Genomic DNA, 19,100 nt, shown 5'->3' with positions numbered 1-19,100 from the left:
CAAAGGTTATCGAATATTTATTTAACGAGCATATAACAAAAAGAGAAAAAAAATGAAAAAGGGGTTGAAATAATTAAAAAATGGAAAATCAGTGAAATTAGAAAGTAGTCAGTTCGTCTCTAAAATGTGTTTTCAAACCGTCTAATGTTTAGAAACTATTTATTCTAAATTCTTTATTATAAATATCTCCATCCGTACAATTAATTATGATTTATCTCACCTACCTGCGCACAGGGTGAGGGGCTACCATCCCACTCCCCTTTAAGGACTTTTTAATTGTTCTAAATGCTTGGTCATAGAGGGTTGTCTGTTAGAAAATCCTTTTCTTTAAAAAATATGTACATTCAAAACATAAAGAAGAAGGACGGTTCATTAATTCGTCATTATACTCAATAATCTTTGCCCATCTCTAATGCACAGAAGTCCCCACTCATACAAGGTCATATCTTTCAATGAAACAATTCAAAACGCAGTTGACTTAAAATCTCATCTAAATGAAGTGTCATCTTATAAGACGTTTTAGATCACCTTTCAAGAATTATTTGAGCTTGGTTGGGATGAATGGCTTGGTTTAGCATGCCAGCCGGGCCTTTCACCGTCAGACTTCTGCTTCTTTCACTCTTTTGAAAGCTCCTTTATAAACCATCCAGTGCAGATGAGACTGTGAATGCAGATTTTTTTCAATTTTTCTTCTGGTAAAGAAACATCCTTCTATGGATGAAAATATGACAAACAGTCATTGAGCACAAATGGATGAGTGTCTATTTGGCAAACAGCTATTCCTCAATCATAAAGGGCTTTTGTGCAAGAAGGGCAGCAAACTAACGTCTGGCATTTCTTTCTTGTATGAATAAGTTTCACAAGGATACAAAATATGCGTAATGACTCTTCAGATAATTTGATGCATTGGCGCAACAGGTACAGGGGACAGAAAGTTCTGATTTGAAATACAAACTTTGAGTCATTATTGATAAGTAGAGAAATTTAAAAGAGGCACATTTTCACCTTCTCAACAATCCGGCGGATCGGCAGGATGGATACAGGGGGGGGGGAAGTAATTTCTCAAGTACAAACACTATTTGGAATCACAGCTGCTTATAGCTAACTGACAAAATATAAACGGGCAATTTTTTTTTAGTCAGAGCAGGAGCAATAAAACCAACGAAAATCAAAGGTACGCCAACTGGGGATATGAAAGTAGAATTGCCCACTTAGATTATGAAAAATATTACTTTTTGGTATTTGCATTAAAATATTTCAAGGAGCACCTTTTTTTGTGTCTTAATGAAAAAAAAAAAAAGAAAAAAAAAAACCTTGTCCTGCTCAAGATTCCGTGAATTGACGCCCATGCACCAGCATTGCATAGTTTCAGGAACCACATGTGACAAATACCCGATATTCGTTGCCCAGATTAATAGATATTAATCCATTTCTAATTACAAATTTAGTACATATTCTGAACTTCCTTACTTGTTCAGCAAGACCAACATAAATATATATGAAGCAATGAAGGTTCACAATTTAATTTATTATATTTTTTTTAAAAAAAAAATCCGACATGTATTTAGTCGTTTCCTTTTAACAGGTACTACATCAGCCAGTCAATTAAAAAATGACAAAAAGCGGGTCCCAAAAAGCATTTAAAACAATAAAAGATCTTTGGAGAATTATTTATGAAACCGCAATTGCTGAGCACTTTTCTTTTAAAGATGCATAACCGGTATCAGTATCATTTAATCCACTGGGCTCACTAACTGATTTTCTGAGTCTCTTGGTAGATGGCAGTTTAGGCGTGTTTTGAAACTGGGTAATACTTTGAGCTTCACTGGTTGGCTCTGAAAAATCAAAAAGCATTTAGCAGCACACAAGAAAGGCCGAAAAAGAGACAGAGAGAGAAAGAGAATATATACACATTATGAAAGTGTTAGAAAACTATGCATCTAAAAAGGAAATCTGTAGGAAAGTAGACGAAAGTTTTGTACAGTATTCTATCTTCATAATTAATTCAGGAATTCAATTATTTTAAGCAAATTAACTAAGAACTATGACTGGTTTCCGAGGGGCTTATTTTTACGCTGACGGATACAGAGTTCAGTTAATACAAAAATACTGGTCAGCGGCAAAAGCGATTCTGGCTCTGAGAATCGAGGGGCATTTACACAGAAACACATCAAAGGAACCGAAAATCGCTAAATTGATTGCAAAAAATACGTATTTATTTTATATATATTTCTTTGATAAAACCTATACATTAAACTTGCTCTTGGATATTATTTGCTAATACAGATGAATATAAGGCTAACAAGACAAGGAACAGTACTAAGAACTGTCCCAAATTTTCCAGAACCACTTGTCAGTGCTCCTTGTTTATAACGCTCCTTGTTTAAACTGCTTTTGTATAAACTGCTCCTTGTTTATAACGAGAACTAAGAAAAAAAAGTGCGAAATAGTTGTCTTGCATAACCGAAAAACTTTGATTAACACAAAAATAAGCCATACCCCGTCCCCACCTTAATTTTAAATTAATCTGAATAATGATCCACCGTTCCAGAAGTCTACAATTTACTTGAGAGTGAAGAGTTGTAAATGCTTCAAATTATAAATAATAAAAAACCATCACAAATACAGACATTGGCATAGAACTGGCTTATAATTTACTAATCTGTTATTATTCTTTACTGTCGTTAAGATAACTTCACTCGGGCCCCGGCACTCGGCACACTTGTAAACATGTTATTCTCAAATTACGCATTAGTATACTTATCGTATTGTTCTTTAGTTTTAAGTCATAGGGTGACAAATCAGCAATTTCGACTGAATTAAGAATTCTCGCTTGAATTCAATTCTTCCTTCTTGTATATTTTTTACATATACAAAAATAACACGTCCTTTCATTTCATTATAATCTTAAATTGGCTTCTAACTCAGGCTTTATTGTGCAACAGTTTCGTTTGCAACTCAATACGATTCTCACTGTCGCTTCTTTCATGCCTTTCGTTTTAGCTGCTCTGGGTCATTCGTCATCTTGTATAATTACGCAAGTGTCATGGATACCAAAAACGATACGGCCCTTCTTAAGAAAAAATAATGTAATTTCCTCCCCCCATGACTGTGACAACATTCACATGGAAAATTTTTTTCTGAAATTAAGACCCTAAAAATAATCCTAAACTTGTTACCAGTTTAGATTGTTTTTTTTTTTTTGTTTTTTTTTTGTTTAGGCCAGAAAATTTTAGCGTGCCAATTTAAAAAAAGAAGAAGAAAAACCGATCCGTTTTCAAGAAAAATAGCAGAAATAAATACGCAATTATTGATCGCTTAAAGGGTGTAAGACTTGTATTACAGCAGAGAGTATCCAAAAAAGACCACCGGATTTGAATCTACAATAAACTAAAACTATTTATTTGAAAGAAGGAAATAAAGCACACCATTCTCTAAAAAGGATGTTGTAGATGAGGTTGGCTCGGTCATACTTCTCACTTCTTAGACTTTATCAGCTGGAATTTCAGAAGAACAACGCTTTCAACTTGAGCATTTTCTATGTCAAAAGACTCAAAGTCCTCTCCAAGCCCTACACAGTGAAGAGCCTCGTCGCTTGATGAATCATTCAAAGCAGTTAAGCCAGAATAAAGCTCTGCTCCGTCGTTTTTGTCGTCGTCACTACGGGCCGCACTGTTTTTGCGTTTCTCTGCTGGTTACTTTAATGGTCTGATTTTTTTCTGCTTTTTAGCTGCAGTCTCTTCCTTTTCAGGTGTGTCTGTTAGAATGCGAGTCTTGCCTAGATCCCGATTCACGCGACCCGAAACAGAGCTAGATTCAACTCGGAGGAAGGGTCTAACTTCTTTCGGAGACCTAATCTTGGAAGAAGCCGGTGAGGGTCCGGACTTGGAGTCAGCCTGCGACAGAGGACTTAGCGAAACGGTTGTTGTATCTAGCAGCCTGTTTGTCACTAGCAACGGTGCAAAAACTCCCTTCGGAAATATGTCACGATTGAAAGGGAAGATCCCAGTGGCTCGAAAAGCAGATACAATGTTCGACGCAGTAAGTTTCTCTAGAAAGGGAACCCTGCTGAGCGGAGCTACTACGTAAATCGAAATACCCTGGCCAGGATGTAACTTTAGCCACTCGTTGAAGCGTCCTCTTAGTGCATTCTTGAAAGGAGAAAGAACACCCATCTCTAGTGGTTGCAGTTTATACAAACAGTGAGGCGGAAATGTCATAAGTTTCAAAACTTTTTCCTTATAGTGTTCAATCACCCTTATATCGAGATTGCTGTCCTGGTTGTCCAAAAAAGCAGGATTGGAGTCTCTGCGTCTGGCTTGGTGTTTTTTGTAAAGTGTCTCACAACTTCCAAGAATAAGTCATCATTGAACCATCCATTGGGGTGAGCAAGTCCGAGGAAACCAGGGGAGCCATCATTAATTATTCTAGGTAGAAAGTTCACACATGGAAAAATGAAAACTGGAGGCATAGTTGCTCCAGACGCACATGCAAAAGACAGCAGTTACATTTTGACCTCTTTCAGCAGACACTGTCTGACCAATCTGTTTTTGTCCAGTCAGGACTAGGATTTTAGGCTGTGGAAGCACCGTGGGTATGCCAGTCTCATCCATATTCCAGATGCGATTGGGTGTCATCTTGGCTACAAATCTTCCGTAGACATCAAGCAGCTTATAAAAAAAAGTCTGGATTACAGGTTTGTTGAAACCGGAGGCACTCGCCTGACTTGTGGGTTCCAGCTTCCTGATTGAAATGTCTGGATTCAGCTTGAGAAATGCCAGAAGCCAGTCCTTCGACGCTGCTTCGTCCATCCACCTTTCTGGCACAGAAACGTTATTCGCACGAGCGTAAGAATAGGCCAAACATCTGGATTCTTTTCTCGTAAGTCCGTGTTTCATTGTAGAACAGGTTCGGAAATAGTCTGCATTTTACTCTTGTGTCTCATGTCAAAAACTTGCCTATTGTGTTTGGCTTTCATTGGGTAGTTGATACAGAGTGGCTTAGGCTTTTCTTTGGCACTTGCTGAAGCTTCTTCCCTTGATGGCTTTGATCGCTTAACGTGTCTAGTAGTGTAGATTATACAATACCGAAGTTTTCTGCAATTCCTCTCAACGCGCCTTCTTTCTTGATAAAAGCCCGAACGGCTTTCTTCATATTTTCTCGATCAGGAGAAGAATCTTGCCGCTTCCTTTTGCACACTAGAGGCATTCTAAATAAAAGGAAACAAAATAGAAACAGGTAAAATAAAAATCATAAAAGGTACATGATAAGAAAAACGAATGAAGGGGCAAAATAGTTGGTGGGGTTGGTTCGGAAAATGTCCCCATGCACCTCACTGTGGTTGTCCGAACCAACCACACCTGAGAGCAAAAACCTGAAACCTCACCTACACCTCAGAACTTACAGATGGTGCCAAAACCAAAATCGAAACAACTTAACTAAGTCCATCTTATACATGTCATGTAGACGCATTACCTAGATACATGCCGCCTTACCTAGGATTTTTCACTTTTTTTTCAAATATTTCTAAAATGACTGCACATAGGGTAACAAAACTACATATACAAGTAGAATGCTAAATGACAGGTCTACAGTGTTTTCTTCGTGATTAGCAGACGGTGCTGTAGGAAGAGATGCGCTTGTCCAGATTCGCCCCGCGTCCGAACCAGCCCCACTCCCCCCTATACATGAACCATGATATAGAACACATGCGCCTCCCCCTCTTACTAGCCCTATTGGAACTTATTTCTTCCATGAAATTATAGGCCTGAGAAAATTTACCTGAATTTTGATACAGGGGGAGAAACACCCCCAAAAAGTAACGGAACCCTAATGAAAATCGCATCATTATATTTAGCGTATATGAGAAACCTACTATAGATGTTTCAAGCTCCCATCTGCAAAAATACGGAATCTTGTGTTTATTTTTGCCAAAAGAAAGATCATATGGCAGTTTTTTACCTACACATATATACATATGTGTTTGACAAAGTTAAGGCAAATTTGACAAAGTTATGTGACTTATATGTCAGGCAACACATACATGTACATATGTGTTGTACTTATTTGTCATATATGACAATTTAAATAATATAACTCTTTTAATTTTCACATTTGTATACTGAAAGATTCACTAACTGGAAGCGGTTTGAGCTCTACGGCACCACTTTGGGTCTTCCAATCATACAGGATAAACCCTTGCATGACTTTGACTTCAACAAGATGTCAATTCAGAAAATACCCTCCACACCTTATGCTAGCTAAAAAATGTTCGCTATAAACGATCTGTTTTACCTTTATATGTGTTCAGAGGGGTTTCGAAATATTCAGCTAGAGTCGACCAAGCTTCTTCTACACCAGCCACAGCTGCTTCGCGGATTAGCTTTAATCCAGTCCTTCGATCAGAGTCAGGTACTTTTCCCAGGTGGGTCAATACTCCTAAATTATATTTGGCAAGAGGATGACCTGTTTCGGCTGCTTCTTTGTACAATGACACAGCCTGAAATTATTACTTAATTAATTAATTCTAAATAAAATATTGAGAAAATAAACATGAAAGATAGCCAGGTATGAAAAGTGTTGTAAAAAGTCACATCAGTGACGCACAGGCTAAAGTATGAGTTTCCTGGGTTTTAAATTGAGTGGTTGACAACCTTTGATTATGAGTTTACAACCATAACGATCACATTGGTGCACTTTCGATTTCGGCTCAACTCCGCTTTCGATTGATTCCAAGCTATTTTGTAGATACCTATAAATTTGTTTTCGAAATAAGGTTTTACTATTAAGATACACCAAATGATAATTACAATTCCCGAATCAAGTTTAAATATGCAGGAGGAAAAGCTTTTGCACTGTAGGTTATGTTGGTTAGTTTTCCTTACGATATTAAAACTCTATCAACCTTCAGTGTTCTTGAAAGATAAAAATATTCGCCTGGATTAAACACATAATATTCATAAATATTCGCCTGGCTATGGGTATTGACTCACTGAGGGGCATGTGATTTGCCTGCAACAGAGATTAAAATTATAATTAATTAAATTTTATCTCATATTTTTTTTTCTCAAGGGGTTCTTAGGACCAATCTATGGGAGGAGAGAGTAGATTTTTTATTCTTAATTGAAATGTCCATTAAAGGCTTTTTGAGTGCCTTTTTCACCCATATATAATACATGTATTTGATGCTCGGATTTTAAGAAACGAATGAATTAGTGGGATTTACTTGCCACCGGGAGGTTGAAACAATTCTCAGACTCAGTAGCCTTTACGGTTACGGGTACTGGTTACCCAGGGGGTAAGTGAGAATTTGAGATTGCAAGCATTTGACGTGTCCAGACTTAATTGGTTTCTTGGGAGTCGTGATTCTTGGATTTGGATTATTTGAATTTTCCTAGCTCAAAATGACTTCAAAATCACATTTAGTTTTACGATCCATAACGTTAATAATTCTTATGTTGGACAAATATTTATAATTTTCTTATGTTGGACAAATGGTTCAGTTTGCAGCAGATAAAGTTAATTTATGTTTATTTGAACAGTGCGGTGTAATCCCCCTGTATAGGGCTATAGTGAAAGAAATATTGAGATGGCTAAGGAACGTTCTGTGGATGAAGGATGAAAGATTATCAAAGCCTGTCCTTTTCGGCCAACCATCAAGAGCCAAAAAAAGCAAGCCGTCCACGGCTGGGGTGGGAGGATTTCGTAAGGAAAAGTTTAAGGGAAATGGGAACTTCCTCGGAGGCTGTAAAGAGGGAGGCTTTGAATAGATTGAGATGGAAGAGGAGCGTGCGTGGCTGTTTTGACCTCAGGTGGTTTGGTGATACGGTGAGTTATTAGTAGTAGTAGCAGCATGTCATTACGTTTGTGTCTGTGGGAAGTTTTGAAGTTGGAAATCATAACAGCAAACGTCAAATGTTCAAGAGGGCATTCTAACAAGATAATATACGTTTCTGAAGCTATTTTAAATCTTGCTAAAAAAAAAATTATTTTTTAATTTAAATTAAATAGCATTTTAAAATTTTATTTTAATTTAAATTTGTTGCTAAAAATTTAGCAAACGACGCTACAATAGGCAAACAAACATTTTCTGACCTGATTTAGCGAACGATGGTATAATCTTACCACCAAAAAAGTATACACAATTTGATGTTTCTTTTTTTTAATATTGTGAAATTTGACCATCGTGAAAGATAATTTGTGCACCACAAATGTGTAAGCAATTCCAAGTTATTTTTGAAAAATAATGTGAAATTTAACTATCGTGAAAGATAATTTGTGCACCAAAAATGTGTAAGCAATTCGAAGTTATTTTTGAAAAATAATGTGAAATTTAACCATCGTGAAAGGTATTTTTTTTATGTGTTGGAGTTATGTTTGTGTCTTGGGAGGTGAACAAATAATTTGTGTTTTATACAAATTAATCTGCAAAGTTAACTTTTTTTCCTTTTCTTTTTTTCATATTTCTTAGCCTTTTCATTACTAGTATTGTTGTCAACCTATCGTTAAAATTATTTTCACTTATACATTTAAATGGAAAGTGTTTTACGTAAATGACATGGGTTGTTTGGATTCTCGGACAAGTGTGTACTTCTGGAAACCATAGCAGGTTGTATCTTTGTTGCTTTAGATGTTTATTATTATTATTAATTTATTAACCGTCAAAAACGGAAAAAACGGAGTATATAAAAGAAAAAGAAAGAAAAGCACAAAAATTTAAATACACTTTCACTACAAATATTATAAAATAACACTGGTCCAGGGGCGGTTAGCTCTTAAAACATTGGTACTGAATTTAGAAATTCTTCTCTCTATGGCCATGGAAGGGTTGGTGACCTTATGTTTCCTAGAGATATCGCCATTGCTGTGCCACAAAGGGAGACGCAGGAGAAACTTAGCATATCTGTAGAATGCGCTGCAAATGGCTTTCTTTTCGGTAGCTGTGAATATTTTCCAGAAGGGAACCAGAGCAAGCACATGGGGGTAGTAAAAGCATTGTATAGCCGGGCAAGGAGAGGATGGTTAATGCAAGCCTTCAGACACTTACCAAAATGAGGCGTTTTGGGTGTGTTACTGAAAGTCTTCTCCATGCCTACATGGGTTATGTTCGCCCGTTGCTCGAGTACGCGTGCCCGGTGTGGGGTCCATCTGCTATCCGCACAGCATACCTATTACACGACATAGAGTGCGTCCAGAAAAGAGCAACAAGGATTATACTCCGAGACCGTGGCATACCCTATGATCAAGCCCTCGCTAAATTAAATTTATCTCCACTTAAAGTCCGGCTTGAACACCTTATTCACCAATTTGGAAAATTCGTCCTAGCCAATAAGAGCCACCGATCACTACTACCCGAACCAGCCCCTCCCAATAGCCGAACTCGGTTACAAAATAAACTTGTACCCCCTAAAGTACGAACCAATCGATACGCCAACTCATTTGTGCCTTTCTTCACATCAGTTTTTAATGCTGAGTTATAGTGTGTGATTTTTGTTTAAATGTATGATTTTTGTGAAAAAAAACTGAATTTAGCTATGCTACGATAGTTTTTAAATATACCGATCTCTCTCTCTCTCTCTCTCACTCAGCATTTCTTTAGAAGGAAAAGTGCCGGACGGAGAGGGGATCAGGATGACAGCCGAGAGCTTGTTGTACATACTGTAAACAGGGGAAATGATGCAAGAGGAAACACCTCGCTGAAGGGATTTGAGCAGGATATGGCCATGGATGCCAGAATCGAAGGCTGTACTAACATCAAGCGCTCCAAAGACGAGAAGATCACCATTTTTATCTGCATCAATAAGAAGATTTGCAAGAACGCTGTGAACGTGTTCCCGTCCTGAGTGCTTTTTGAACCCGAACTGGTCGTCCGGAGTAGTGCATCGAAGTGCAATTACATCAAAAATAAGGTTTGTGAAATAAAATTTAATTCTAATCAGTTCGTCATAATTATCGTCATTAATTTTCCTTTTATATATGGTTGAAAATCAAATAAATACAAGGATAAGAATAAACACCTTTCTAATATTACTTTCTGTTCCAACTCCTCACCCATAGTAAGCACCTCACCAAGATTGTATGTGGCACTTTTTGAGTCCAATGGCTCAATTTATTTTTGACTTAATATCTTAAATTGGGAAAAAAATTTTCTATGACCACACTGCCAATCAAGCATTAAAGCAGTTTGGACTCGAAAAAAAGAATATAATTTAAGGTATTACGTCGAAAATACGTCGTATAAATGGGGAAATGTGATAAATCAAGTATATAACTATAAATTCAACATAATTTCTTTTACAATTAGAAGAAGAGGAATATTTTGCCACCATCATTAGAAATTCAACTTACATTTAGGCGATGTTAAAAAAAAAGGTAAAAGGTAGAGGATGCGGCACTAGACCCTTACGGTCCGAACCAGGTCGGTTACGGTGCTGATCTCTGTTTCAAGGCCCTTCGGCCAGGAAGTGCAATGGGGGGATGGGGGCCAGCCTTCCTGTGCTTTCGCACAACCTTCCCGTTTACCTTCCCCAGATTTCTCCAGGTACCCGTTTAGAGCTGGGTCGACCCTGCTTGAGCTTAAAGAGTCACGCTACTGACCCCCGTCCCAAACTAAATAATTGGACACATTAGGATTCGAACACTCACCCTCTCGGACAAGCCCTCATCCCTAAATCAAGCGCACCAATTTAAACGTTAAAGAAGACAATTTACAACTGAAGACTTTGGATGAACCCTGTTGATGAACTCTCACAGACGAATCCAGTGAATGCACAGTAAACTATTTGTGGACCACAAGCTATTATTTTGTTCTGTATGAATATGTTAGTTTTAATTTTAATGCTTCAGTATTTCTGCAGATGACGATCGCTATACATGTTAACGAAATATACAGACTTCCGCATCTGTTTTCATTGTTTAATAAATGGACTTTTCCCCATTTGAACGTTAATTTGTTTATGTTTTTTATACGTTTGTATATGGTGGAAAATCAAATAAATACAAGAATAAAAATAAAGACCTTTCTAATATTCTTTTCTGTTCCAATTCCTCGCTCATAGCACACAGCAAGATTGTACGTGGCACTTTTTGAGCCCAATTGGCTATTAGACTCAAAACAGAGAAAAGCTTTTCTTTCCGGGTCGTCAAATGGATTTGTAACAGCGAATGGCCCAATTTTATTGGACAAATCCAAACGCCTATTCAGCAAATATGCATGAGCAGCCACTCGTGTGCCATTTAGCTCTCGTAAAAGCTCATCTTCCACTTCTTGCAAGGCACGCATTTCAGCTTCAATTTTCTAGAATAAAATATTAAAAATATTAAAAAGAAGACCAGTCTTAGATTTTTTATATGGATTCCCCAGCACAAAGGGGTGATACAGCTATTTCTCTTAGTATGACCATCTGGAAGCATTACATAATTTAGCATTACCTAAATATCCTCAGCCTAAGGAAAAAATGTAAAACTCAGGTTAAGGAGGATTGAAAAATAGGAAAATTAGACCTAAAAATGTGTTTTCTTATTTTTATATATCTAATTAGAAACATGTCTGAGATCCTCCTCACCTAGATTCAAGCCCTTCATACCCATTTTCTCAGGGGAGGATTTTTCTCGAAAGAGATTTTTTTAATAGAAAACCATGGTTAAATATATGGACACTTACATATTTGGGATAATAAAAGGTTTTCTCCTCAACCCTATTCTCCTCCTGGAGCATGCCGATAGGAGAAATATGAAGAAAGGTACACAGATCCCGAATAACATCTTTAGGGATGGTTTTTGCCGTGAAATTAACAGCTGAAAAACAATCCAGTAAAAAAAAACAAAGTGAAAATAGACCTTCAAGAAAGTCAATCCTTAAAAATAACATATAGTAACTATCATTCGGTTTCATCACTTGAAAGGCATTATAAAAATATCCGTTAATAAGGAAGAAAAAAAAAAATCAAAAACCGAAAATCAGATAATGACAATGTCTGTGAAAAATAGGGTACGATGGTCAATAGTGTCGTATTCAATAATAGAGAAAAACGAATAATACATATCTTGCTGACAAAAAAAAGAAATAATGATGAAGACCGCACTGCTTTTCCACAATACAAATACAGAAGAGAGAATAACGAGGACTTTTTTTCCCAGTCTTGGCTGAACTTTTCGTTGAGAAGTAATGATGCCTAGGCTATTTTAAAAAATGAATTTTTAACCAAGAACTTTTATTCCATGTTATTGTTTATTATTTTTTTTTTTGCTGAAGATGGCCCTTTAGATATAGGGTCGAAATATTCAAATAGGTGTTGTACATTCACTGTCTTGGGGAAAAAGTCCTCATTATTCTCTCTTCTGTATTTGAAAAAAAAGAAAGAAACAAACAAAAGAATACATAGGGAAAAATCTTTTTAATACCACTGTTTCATGATATGCAACATGCAGCAACGAAAATACACAACATACGTACTACGCACAAAGAAACAACTGATATTTAAAAAAGTTTGAAAACGACATGCCACCAATTACACCGGAGTAGCAAAAACGGAAATGCACAACATACGTACTACGCACAAAGAAACAACTGATATTTAGAAAAGTTTAATACTGACATGATATATGAAACAACTGATATTCTAAAAAAGTTTAAAAACGACATGCCACCAATTAAACCTGCTCAGAGAGCGTTCTAAATGGCAACAGATTTCCCGAAATGAAAAGCTGAAGATTTCCACAGTGGATCCAGATAATATTGCAGACATGGGGAATGTTCTGTTTTGACGTAACAAAAATGTTTTACCTAAGTTTGTAATTTAAGAGCCCAAAGACGCAGTTTCAGTTTGCATTACATCTTATGTGAATTACATGTGCCAGAAGCTTGACAGGTTATCTGAATAATTTGAGCAGAAGTCTCTTTTCTGGCCTGGGCCTAAAAGGTTAAAAGTAAACTAATCCCGATCATGTTTCATCCCGATCTTTCCACTCTAAGCGTTTTCCAAGATTTCCAGTCCCCAGAACTCCCCCAATGACACTGGATCCGGTCGGGATTTAAAGTAAGAGATCTGAGTTACGATGTCCTTCTAAATATGGAATTTTATTAAGATCCGATCACTCCTTCGTAAGTTAAAAATACCTCATTTTTTCTAATTTTTCAGAATTAACCCTCCTCCCAACTCCCTCAAAGAGAGCAGAGTCGTTCAGGTTATGTCAATCACGAAACTAAGACCTGTGCTTATTTTCCAACTAAATTTCATCCTGATCCCTCAACTCTAAGCGTTTCCCCCTCCAACTCCCCCCAATGTCGCTGGATCCAGTCAGGATTTAATAAAAGAGCTCTAAGACTTGATATCCTTCTAAATATCAAATTTCATTAAGATCCGATCACCCGTTCGCAAGTTATACATACCTCATTTTTTCTAATTTTTCCGAATTAACCGTTCCCCTACTCGCCCAGACGGTTGAATCGGGGAAACGAGTATTTCTAATTTAATCTGGTCTGCTCCCTGATACGCCTGCCAAATTTCATCGTCCTAGCTTATCTAGAAGTGCCTAAACTAGCAAAACCGGGACGAACAGACCGACAGAATTTGCAATCGCTATATGTCACTTGGTAAATACCAAGTGCCATAAAAAAACAAAAGTTTGAACCTTAGTACATACCGTTGTTAGAAATCGGACTTGTTTGAATAGTCCAATGACTTTAAGAAGCTTCAGTATGAAAAGACATTAAATTGCTCAAAGAGTAAAAAACTGGTCATTGCAAAAATAATTGTATGTATTTTAACAAGGGATTAGAACAAGTCAAAAATACTCAAAAAAGAAAACTAAAAGTTTGAAACTTAGCAGAAATCGCTGTTAGAAATTGGACTTGCTTTAATAATCGAATATCTTTGAAAAGACGACAGCATGAAAAGATATTAAACTGTGTATACAGCAAAAAACTGGTAATTGCTAAATATTTGTATATATTTTAACATGAGATTACAACAATTCAAAAACCTTAAAAAATGAAACCAAAAGTTTGAAGCTTAGTAGATATCGTTGTTAGAATCGGACTTGCTTTAATAATCAAATATCTTAGAAAAATTGTATGAGATTGTCTGAGGTTACAAGACAAGCGACAATGAGAATCCGTATATAAAAGCCTGGCACGGGCCAAGTGCCGGGGCCCGGTGCAGATTCGAGGCGTGTTTTTTTTTTATTCAGATCCGTTTGATCATAAGTACACAACGAACGATTATTTAAAAAAGTAAATTTATTTTCAAATAGTATATATTTCACTCTATTTAATAGCATAGCTGCCAAGTTTGTTGTAACATTTATCATACCTCTGAACTAATTTTAAAGTAACCTCTGTATAAAAACTTGCCACCTGTTCCACTAACCAGGAATTCACTTCCGTTTTTACGTCGTCATGATCATTGTAACGTTTGCAACTGATGTGTAGCTTGACGTGGAGAAACGGATGGTAATCAGTCAGCGCAAAATCAGGACGGTATTGTGGGTGATCTAATACTTCCCAGCCAAAACTGTCTAACAAATCACGGTTCTGACCAGCTGTGTGAGGTTTTGCGTTGTCATGAAGAAGGACAATTTCCTTTGTCAGCATGCTAAGTTTTTAACACCAACGCCAGAATTTTGCACTGAGAGAGAAGATGTACGGTCTTCAAATTTTCAGGGGAGTGTGTGTGTTTCCATTCCATGTTCTGTTGCCGCGATTTGGGCGTAATATGCAAACCCATGTTTCGTCTCCAGTTCAACCGGTTGCCGCCTCAGTGGCAACCGTTAAAAAATGACAACGTAAAAGCAACAGTAAACTCTTGGCTATTGGAGCCGGCAGCATGTTCTTATAAAGACTTTACTATAAAACTAGTTGAAAGGTATGATAAGTGTTTCTAAAAACTTGGTAACTATGTCAAAAAATAGAATAAAGTATACACTTTCTGAAAATAAATTTACTACTTTGAAATAATCTATCGTTGTGTACTAGTGTGCAAACGGGCCTTTAATTAAAAAACCAAGTCGTATATGTACATTTTATACATATGTTAACACTTTTATTTTTTATTTATATGCTATCAAAAGAGCCGGGTCTGTCGGCTCCTCCCTCTGCTTGCTAGGGTCATAGAGCCTTGTAGTAGACCATCACCGAGTTACATTTATACACATACTATTTTTCATGACGTCATAATTTCAACCGATATAAGAAAAAAAATCTAAACATATATACTGGTTTCCGTTCCTGTGATTTCAGAATTATTTACTGAAAATTTCAAGATTCTAGCTTAAATAGCTTAGAAGAAAATCACTGAACACATATATACACAGATAGAAAGAGAAATAGCTAACTGAATTTAATTGGATAAAAGACTATTTTCAAGACAATAGCAGATAACAGAATATAACTTTTCAATAAAAATCATATTAGCCTAAAGCAAACTTAAGGTTAAAGGCAAAAATGAACTTTAGTTTTTGTTTTTCGTTAAATTGGACTGTTTAAAAGGAAAAAAACAAGTAAAAGTGATAACCATGTAAAGAAAAAAAATATCCCAAATTGTTGCAGAAACAATTTGGCTGTGACAGCAAAAATGGCAACTTGGTCAGGTCATACTCATAGCAACTAAAAAAAAAACCAACAAATCAAGAAAAGTCATCAAAATTTTTATTTTTAAATTCTTATTGAGTTTATAAAAATGTTTTGATGGTGCATGTTAATTATTCAGAACATATTCAAGAATTTTGATCTGTACATCAGTAAAAATCGGTTTCATTTTTCATAGCCACAAGACTTATTTAGTTTGACAGAATGCATAGGACTTATATAATTTGGGCTATATATTTGCACATTAGAAGGGGTGGGCGTAAAGTTAGAAAACAATTCTTACTTCATAATGTTCAGAATAATTGAAGCTAACACATTTTGTATGCAGACCCACTATACTCTCCCCCCCAAACATCTAAATATATAGCCCAAATTATGTAGGTCCAATGCATTCTGTTACCCTTCACTTGTCTTTGTGGCTTTGAGACCGGTTTTCTCAGATCTTACATTCAGATTAAAATTCTCAAGCGTGTTCTGAATAATTAACAAGTACCGTTTTGATTTTCAGGAACAAATAGAAATACCTCATTGAGATCTTCCTCTGAAAATTCAGAGCTGCTACTGCTGTCACTATCACTCCAACTTATATCACTCTCTGTATTTGAGAGGAGGCTATCGCTCCTAGTAACATCAGAGATAGAAACATCTTGAGACTTAGCATCACTTCTTGCAGTGAAAGACGTAGGAGCTTCTGCTATCGGAGGGCGAGGAAGAGGTAATGCCAAGTCTGGAGGCTGCGCTAAAACTGTTCTCACTACAAGGGTGCCAAGGGAAAATTTCGGTACCGTTTCAGTAACTTGCGGGATACAACAATATGACCGTCTTGGGTTAATTATCTGGCATGCATTCAGAGCTATAGCAGCCACTGAACCCTAGAAGAAATAAAGTTATATATAATTCTTTTTCAGATTGATCACCATTTCCCATCCACTTTCACACCAAATTTTATCATAGAATATGTGCAGACTCAAATGACCTCAACCAGTAGGCTTTCTCTTGTAAAATCTCCATTACAACTAACTGGTCTCGTCCACCTCATCTCCATACCCCGGACCCTGTAATATAAAATATGAAACCCTTGACAGTTTGAAAATAATATAGTAACACCCACACAATGTACTGTTCAAAAGAACTTGTCTAAATGCCTCAAACATCACAAACTACCACCCTCAGTTAAAAGCATGCTTGACCACACATTCGCAGAGAGTACAGAACCCAAGATATGCTCTTGGATATTTTAGTGCCTGGAATCAAAGGAGCTACTATAAGATATATAAATGTATGTAAGCTGTAACGGAACAACACCACAATAAAATGAAGACGGCTGAATAGTCATATATAATTCTTTTTCAAATTGATCCCCATTTCCCACCCACTTTCACACCAAATTTTATCATAGAATCTGTGCAGACTCAAATGGCCTCAACCAGTAGGCTTTCTCTTGTAAAATCTCCATTACAACTAATTGGTCTCGTCCCCCTCATCTCCATATCCCGGACCCAGTAATATAAAATATGAAACCCTTGACAGTTTGAAAATAATATAGTAACACCCACACAATGTACTGTTCAAAACAACTTGTCTAAATGCCTCAAACATCACAAACTACCACCCTCAGTTAAAAGCATGCTTGACCACACATTCGCAGAGAGTACAGAACCCAAAATATACTATTGGATAGTTTAGTGCCTGGAATCAAAGGAGCTAATATAAGATATATAAATGTATGTAAGCTGTAACGGAACAACACCACAATAAAATGTGACGGCTAAATAGTCCTGAATTCAAACACCCATAAATTGAAGCAAAAGAAAAATCTCTCACATTAATTAAAATTATCCTTACTTTTTGATACTTTTTTTTATACTTACTTATTTTTGATAATATTACCTGTTTCCACAGCATATTTCTATTTCAAATCATTTTAATTTCTTACTTTGTTTTCCTTGCAAATCCTCCTAAAGGTGGGTAAAAGAATTCCTTCTACTAAAATTTCGGGTATTTGGCCTAAAATGAATTTATTTGAAGAATCAATGATAATCAGAACAAGTCACTGACACCCCCACACCTTATCATTTTGACATTTCATCCCTAAGACTCTGTGCACTTTATATTCGATTTCAATGTCTAACATATAAGAGGATTAAATAAAATTCTGGACAGGAATTTGAGCTCTAAATAACAGCAAAAAATACAAAAAAAGATGATAAAATAATATGATATACATTCATACTGTTTTTCTCTAAATTCCCACACAAATTAACACTTGTACCAAGATGTTCCGGTTACTTGCGTCCACGGGGCTTTTAAGCTATGTGACACAAGTGCCACTTTTAGGCTACTTACACCAGAACTTGCCCAAGCGCTTTAAATGATTCTTTACATTGTTTTACTTGGTCTGGAAAACTCTCACTCGTTAGGTGATTCTCCCTTTTTGTACCCCTTTATCCCACATTCTTGTCCACAGTTTTATCTTTGGGCTTGAGCGTACAACGGTGGATCCAGCTCACCCTCGATGCAAAAAAGATAAACACACAAAGTATTTATGTCTTAAGAGACACTGTTCAGGTACCAGTACAAGCAACAGTCTTAGCCACGAGTGACAAAAAAACGCAAGATAAAGGTGCCTTTGCATTTAGAGCCACATGCTTTTTAGGTACCAATACGCGTTGCAGTCTTGGTCAGGAGTCAGTAAACGAGGAGCCCAACTTGCTGATAATTTTCTCATGTCAAAGATTTCAAGTAGTTAGAAATATTTCTATAAGCTAGAGATTTCGACATGCTGCTAGAAATCTTTCAATCAGTGACCATTAATAAAGTTTTTTGGAGTATTTGAATGATATCTTTGGTTGTAACCCATTCTGGTCTTTAAGTAAGCTCAACCTCATGAAGTCAAGAACAAAACTATTTAAAATCTGCTATTAAGGATTGTTGATTAAAAGCTCCACTGAATTGTTAATTAATAGCTGAACACAATGCTGCACTGAATCCCTTCATATCTCTACGCATAGACCTATGACAAAACAAGAAGATAATCCAATTTGTTTTTTATGCTGGGGAAATCTAAATTCTCCATTAGTTTACACCTTCAAAGATAAAAAAAAGTAGCTTTGTAAATCTGTCAAGTTGTAGGTTTAGCCCAAATTGCTTCACATTAATCATATTGTAAACTTTCTAAACAATTGTGTTGTGTTTAATATTTAAAAAAATACCACTTAGTATATGTCTTAGGGATCTTTTCAGGTTGCCCCTAAATGATTGAGTCTCTTGGCTTATTAACAGGCAGTTTGCCAGGAGTTAAGGATGCAGTGATGATAAAAGAATATTTTCTTTTAATGTCCTGGTTCCCTAGAAAACTAATATTAGCATTGGAATGTGAAAGTTCAAGTCTCTAGGGAAGGTTTAAAGGAAACAGAATACTCAATTCCGTTTGTCCTTTGTATGGTGAGTTCCAATTCTGTCCCCATCATGTAAAGATTGGTAAAGTAAGCTATTGCTCAACTGTATTATATAT

General features: G+C 36.4%; 1 protein-coding gene across 1 annotated transcript in view; it reads right to left on the bottom strand.

The window, feature by feature from the left end:
• The window catches only part of LOC136036481 (DAP3-binding cell death enhancer 1-like), a 28,732-nt gene continuing 9,632 nt past the window's right edge, over positions 1–19,100 (bottom strand). Inside the window, exons 3-6 of the mRNA XM_065718740.1 lie at positions 16,111–16,458; positions 11,018–11,296; positions 6,295–6,499; positions 1–1,835 (exon numbers count right to left, since the gene is read on the bottom strand). Of these exons, the coding sequence (XP_065574812.1) occupies positions 1,672–1,835; positions 6,295–6,499; positions 11,018–11,296; positions 16,111–16,458 (996 nt within the window). The 3' untranslated portion in view covers positions 1–1,671. The remainder of the gene's footprint in view (positions 1,836–6,294; positions 6,500–11,017; positions 11,297–16,110; positions 16,459–19,100) is intronic.

This window comes from Artemia franciscana, chromosome 15 (genome assembly GCF_032884065.1).
Source record: "Artemia franciscana chromosome 15, ASM3288406v1, whole genome shotgun sequence".
NCBI classification, from domain to species: Eukaryota; Metazoa; Arthropoda; class Branchiopoda; order Anostraca; family Artemiidae; genus Artemia; species Artemia franciscana.
This window is presented reverse-complemented; position numbering and strand designations above follow the sequence as displayed.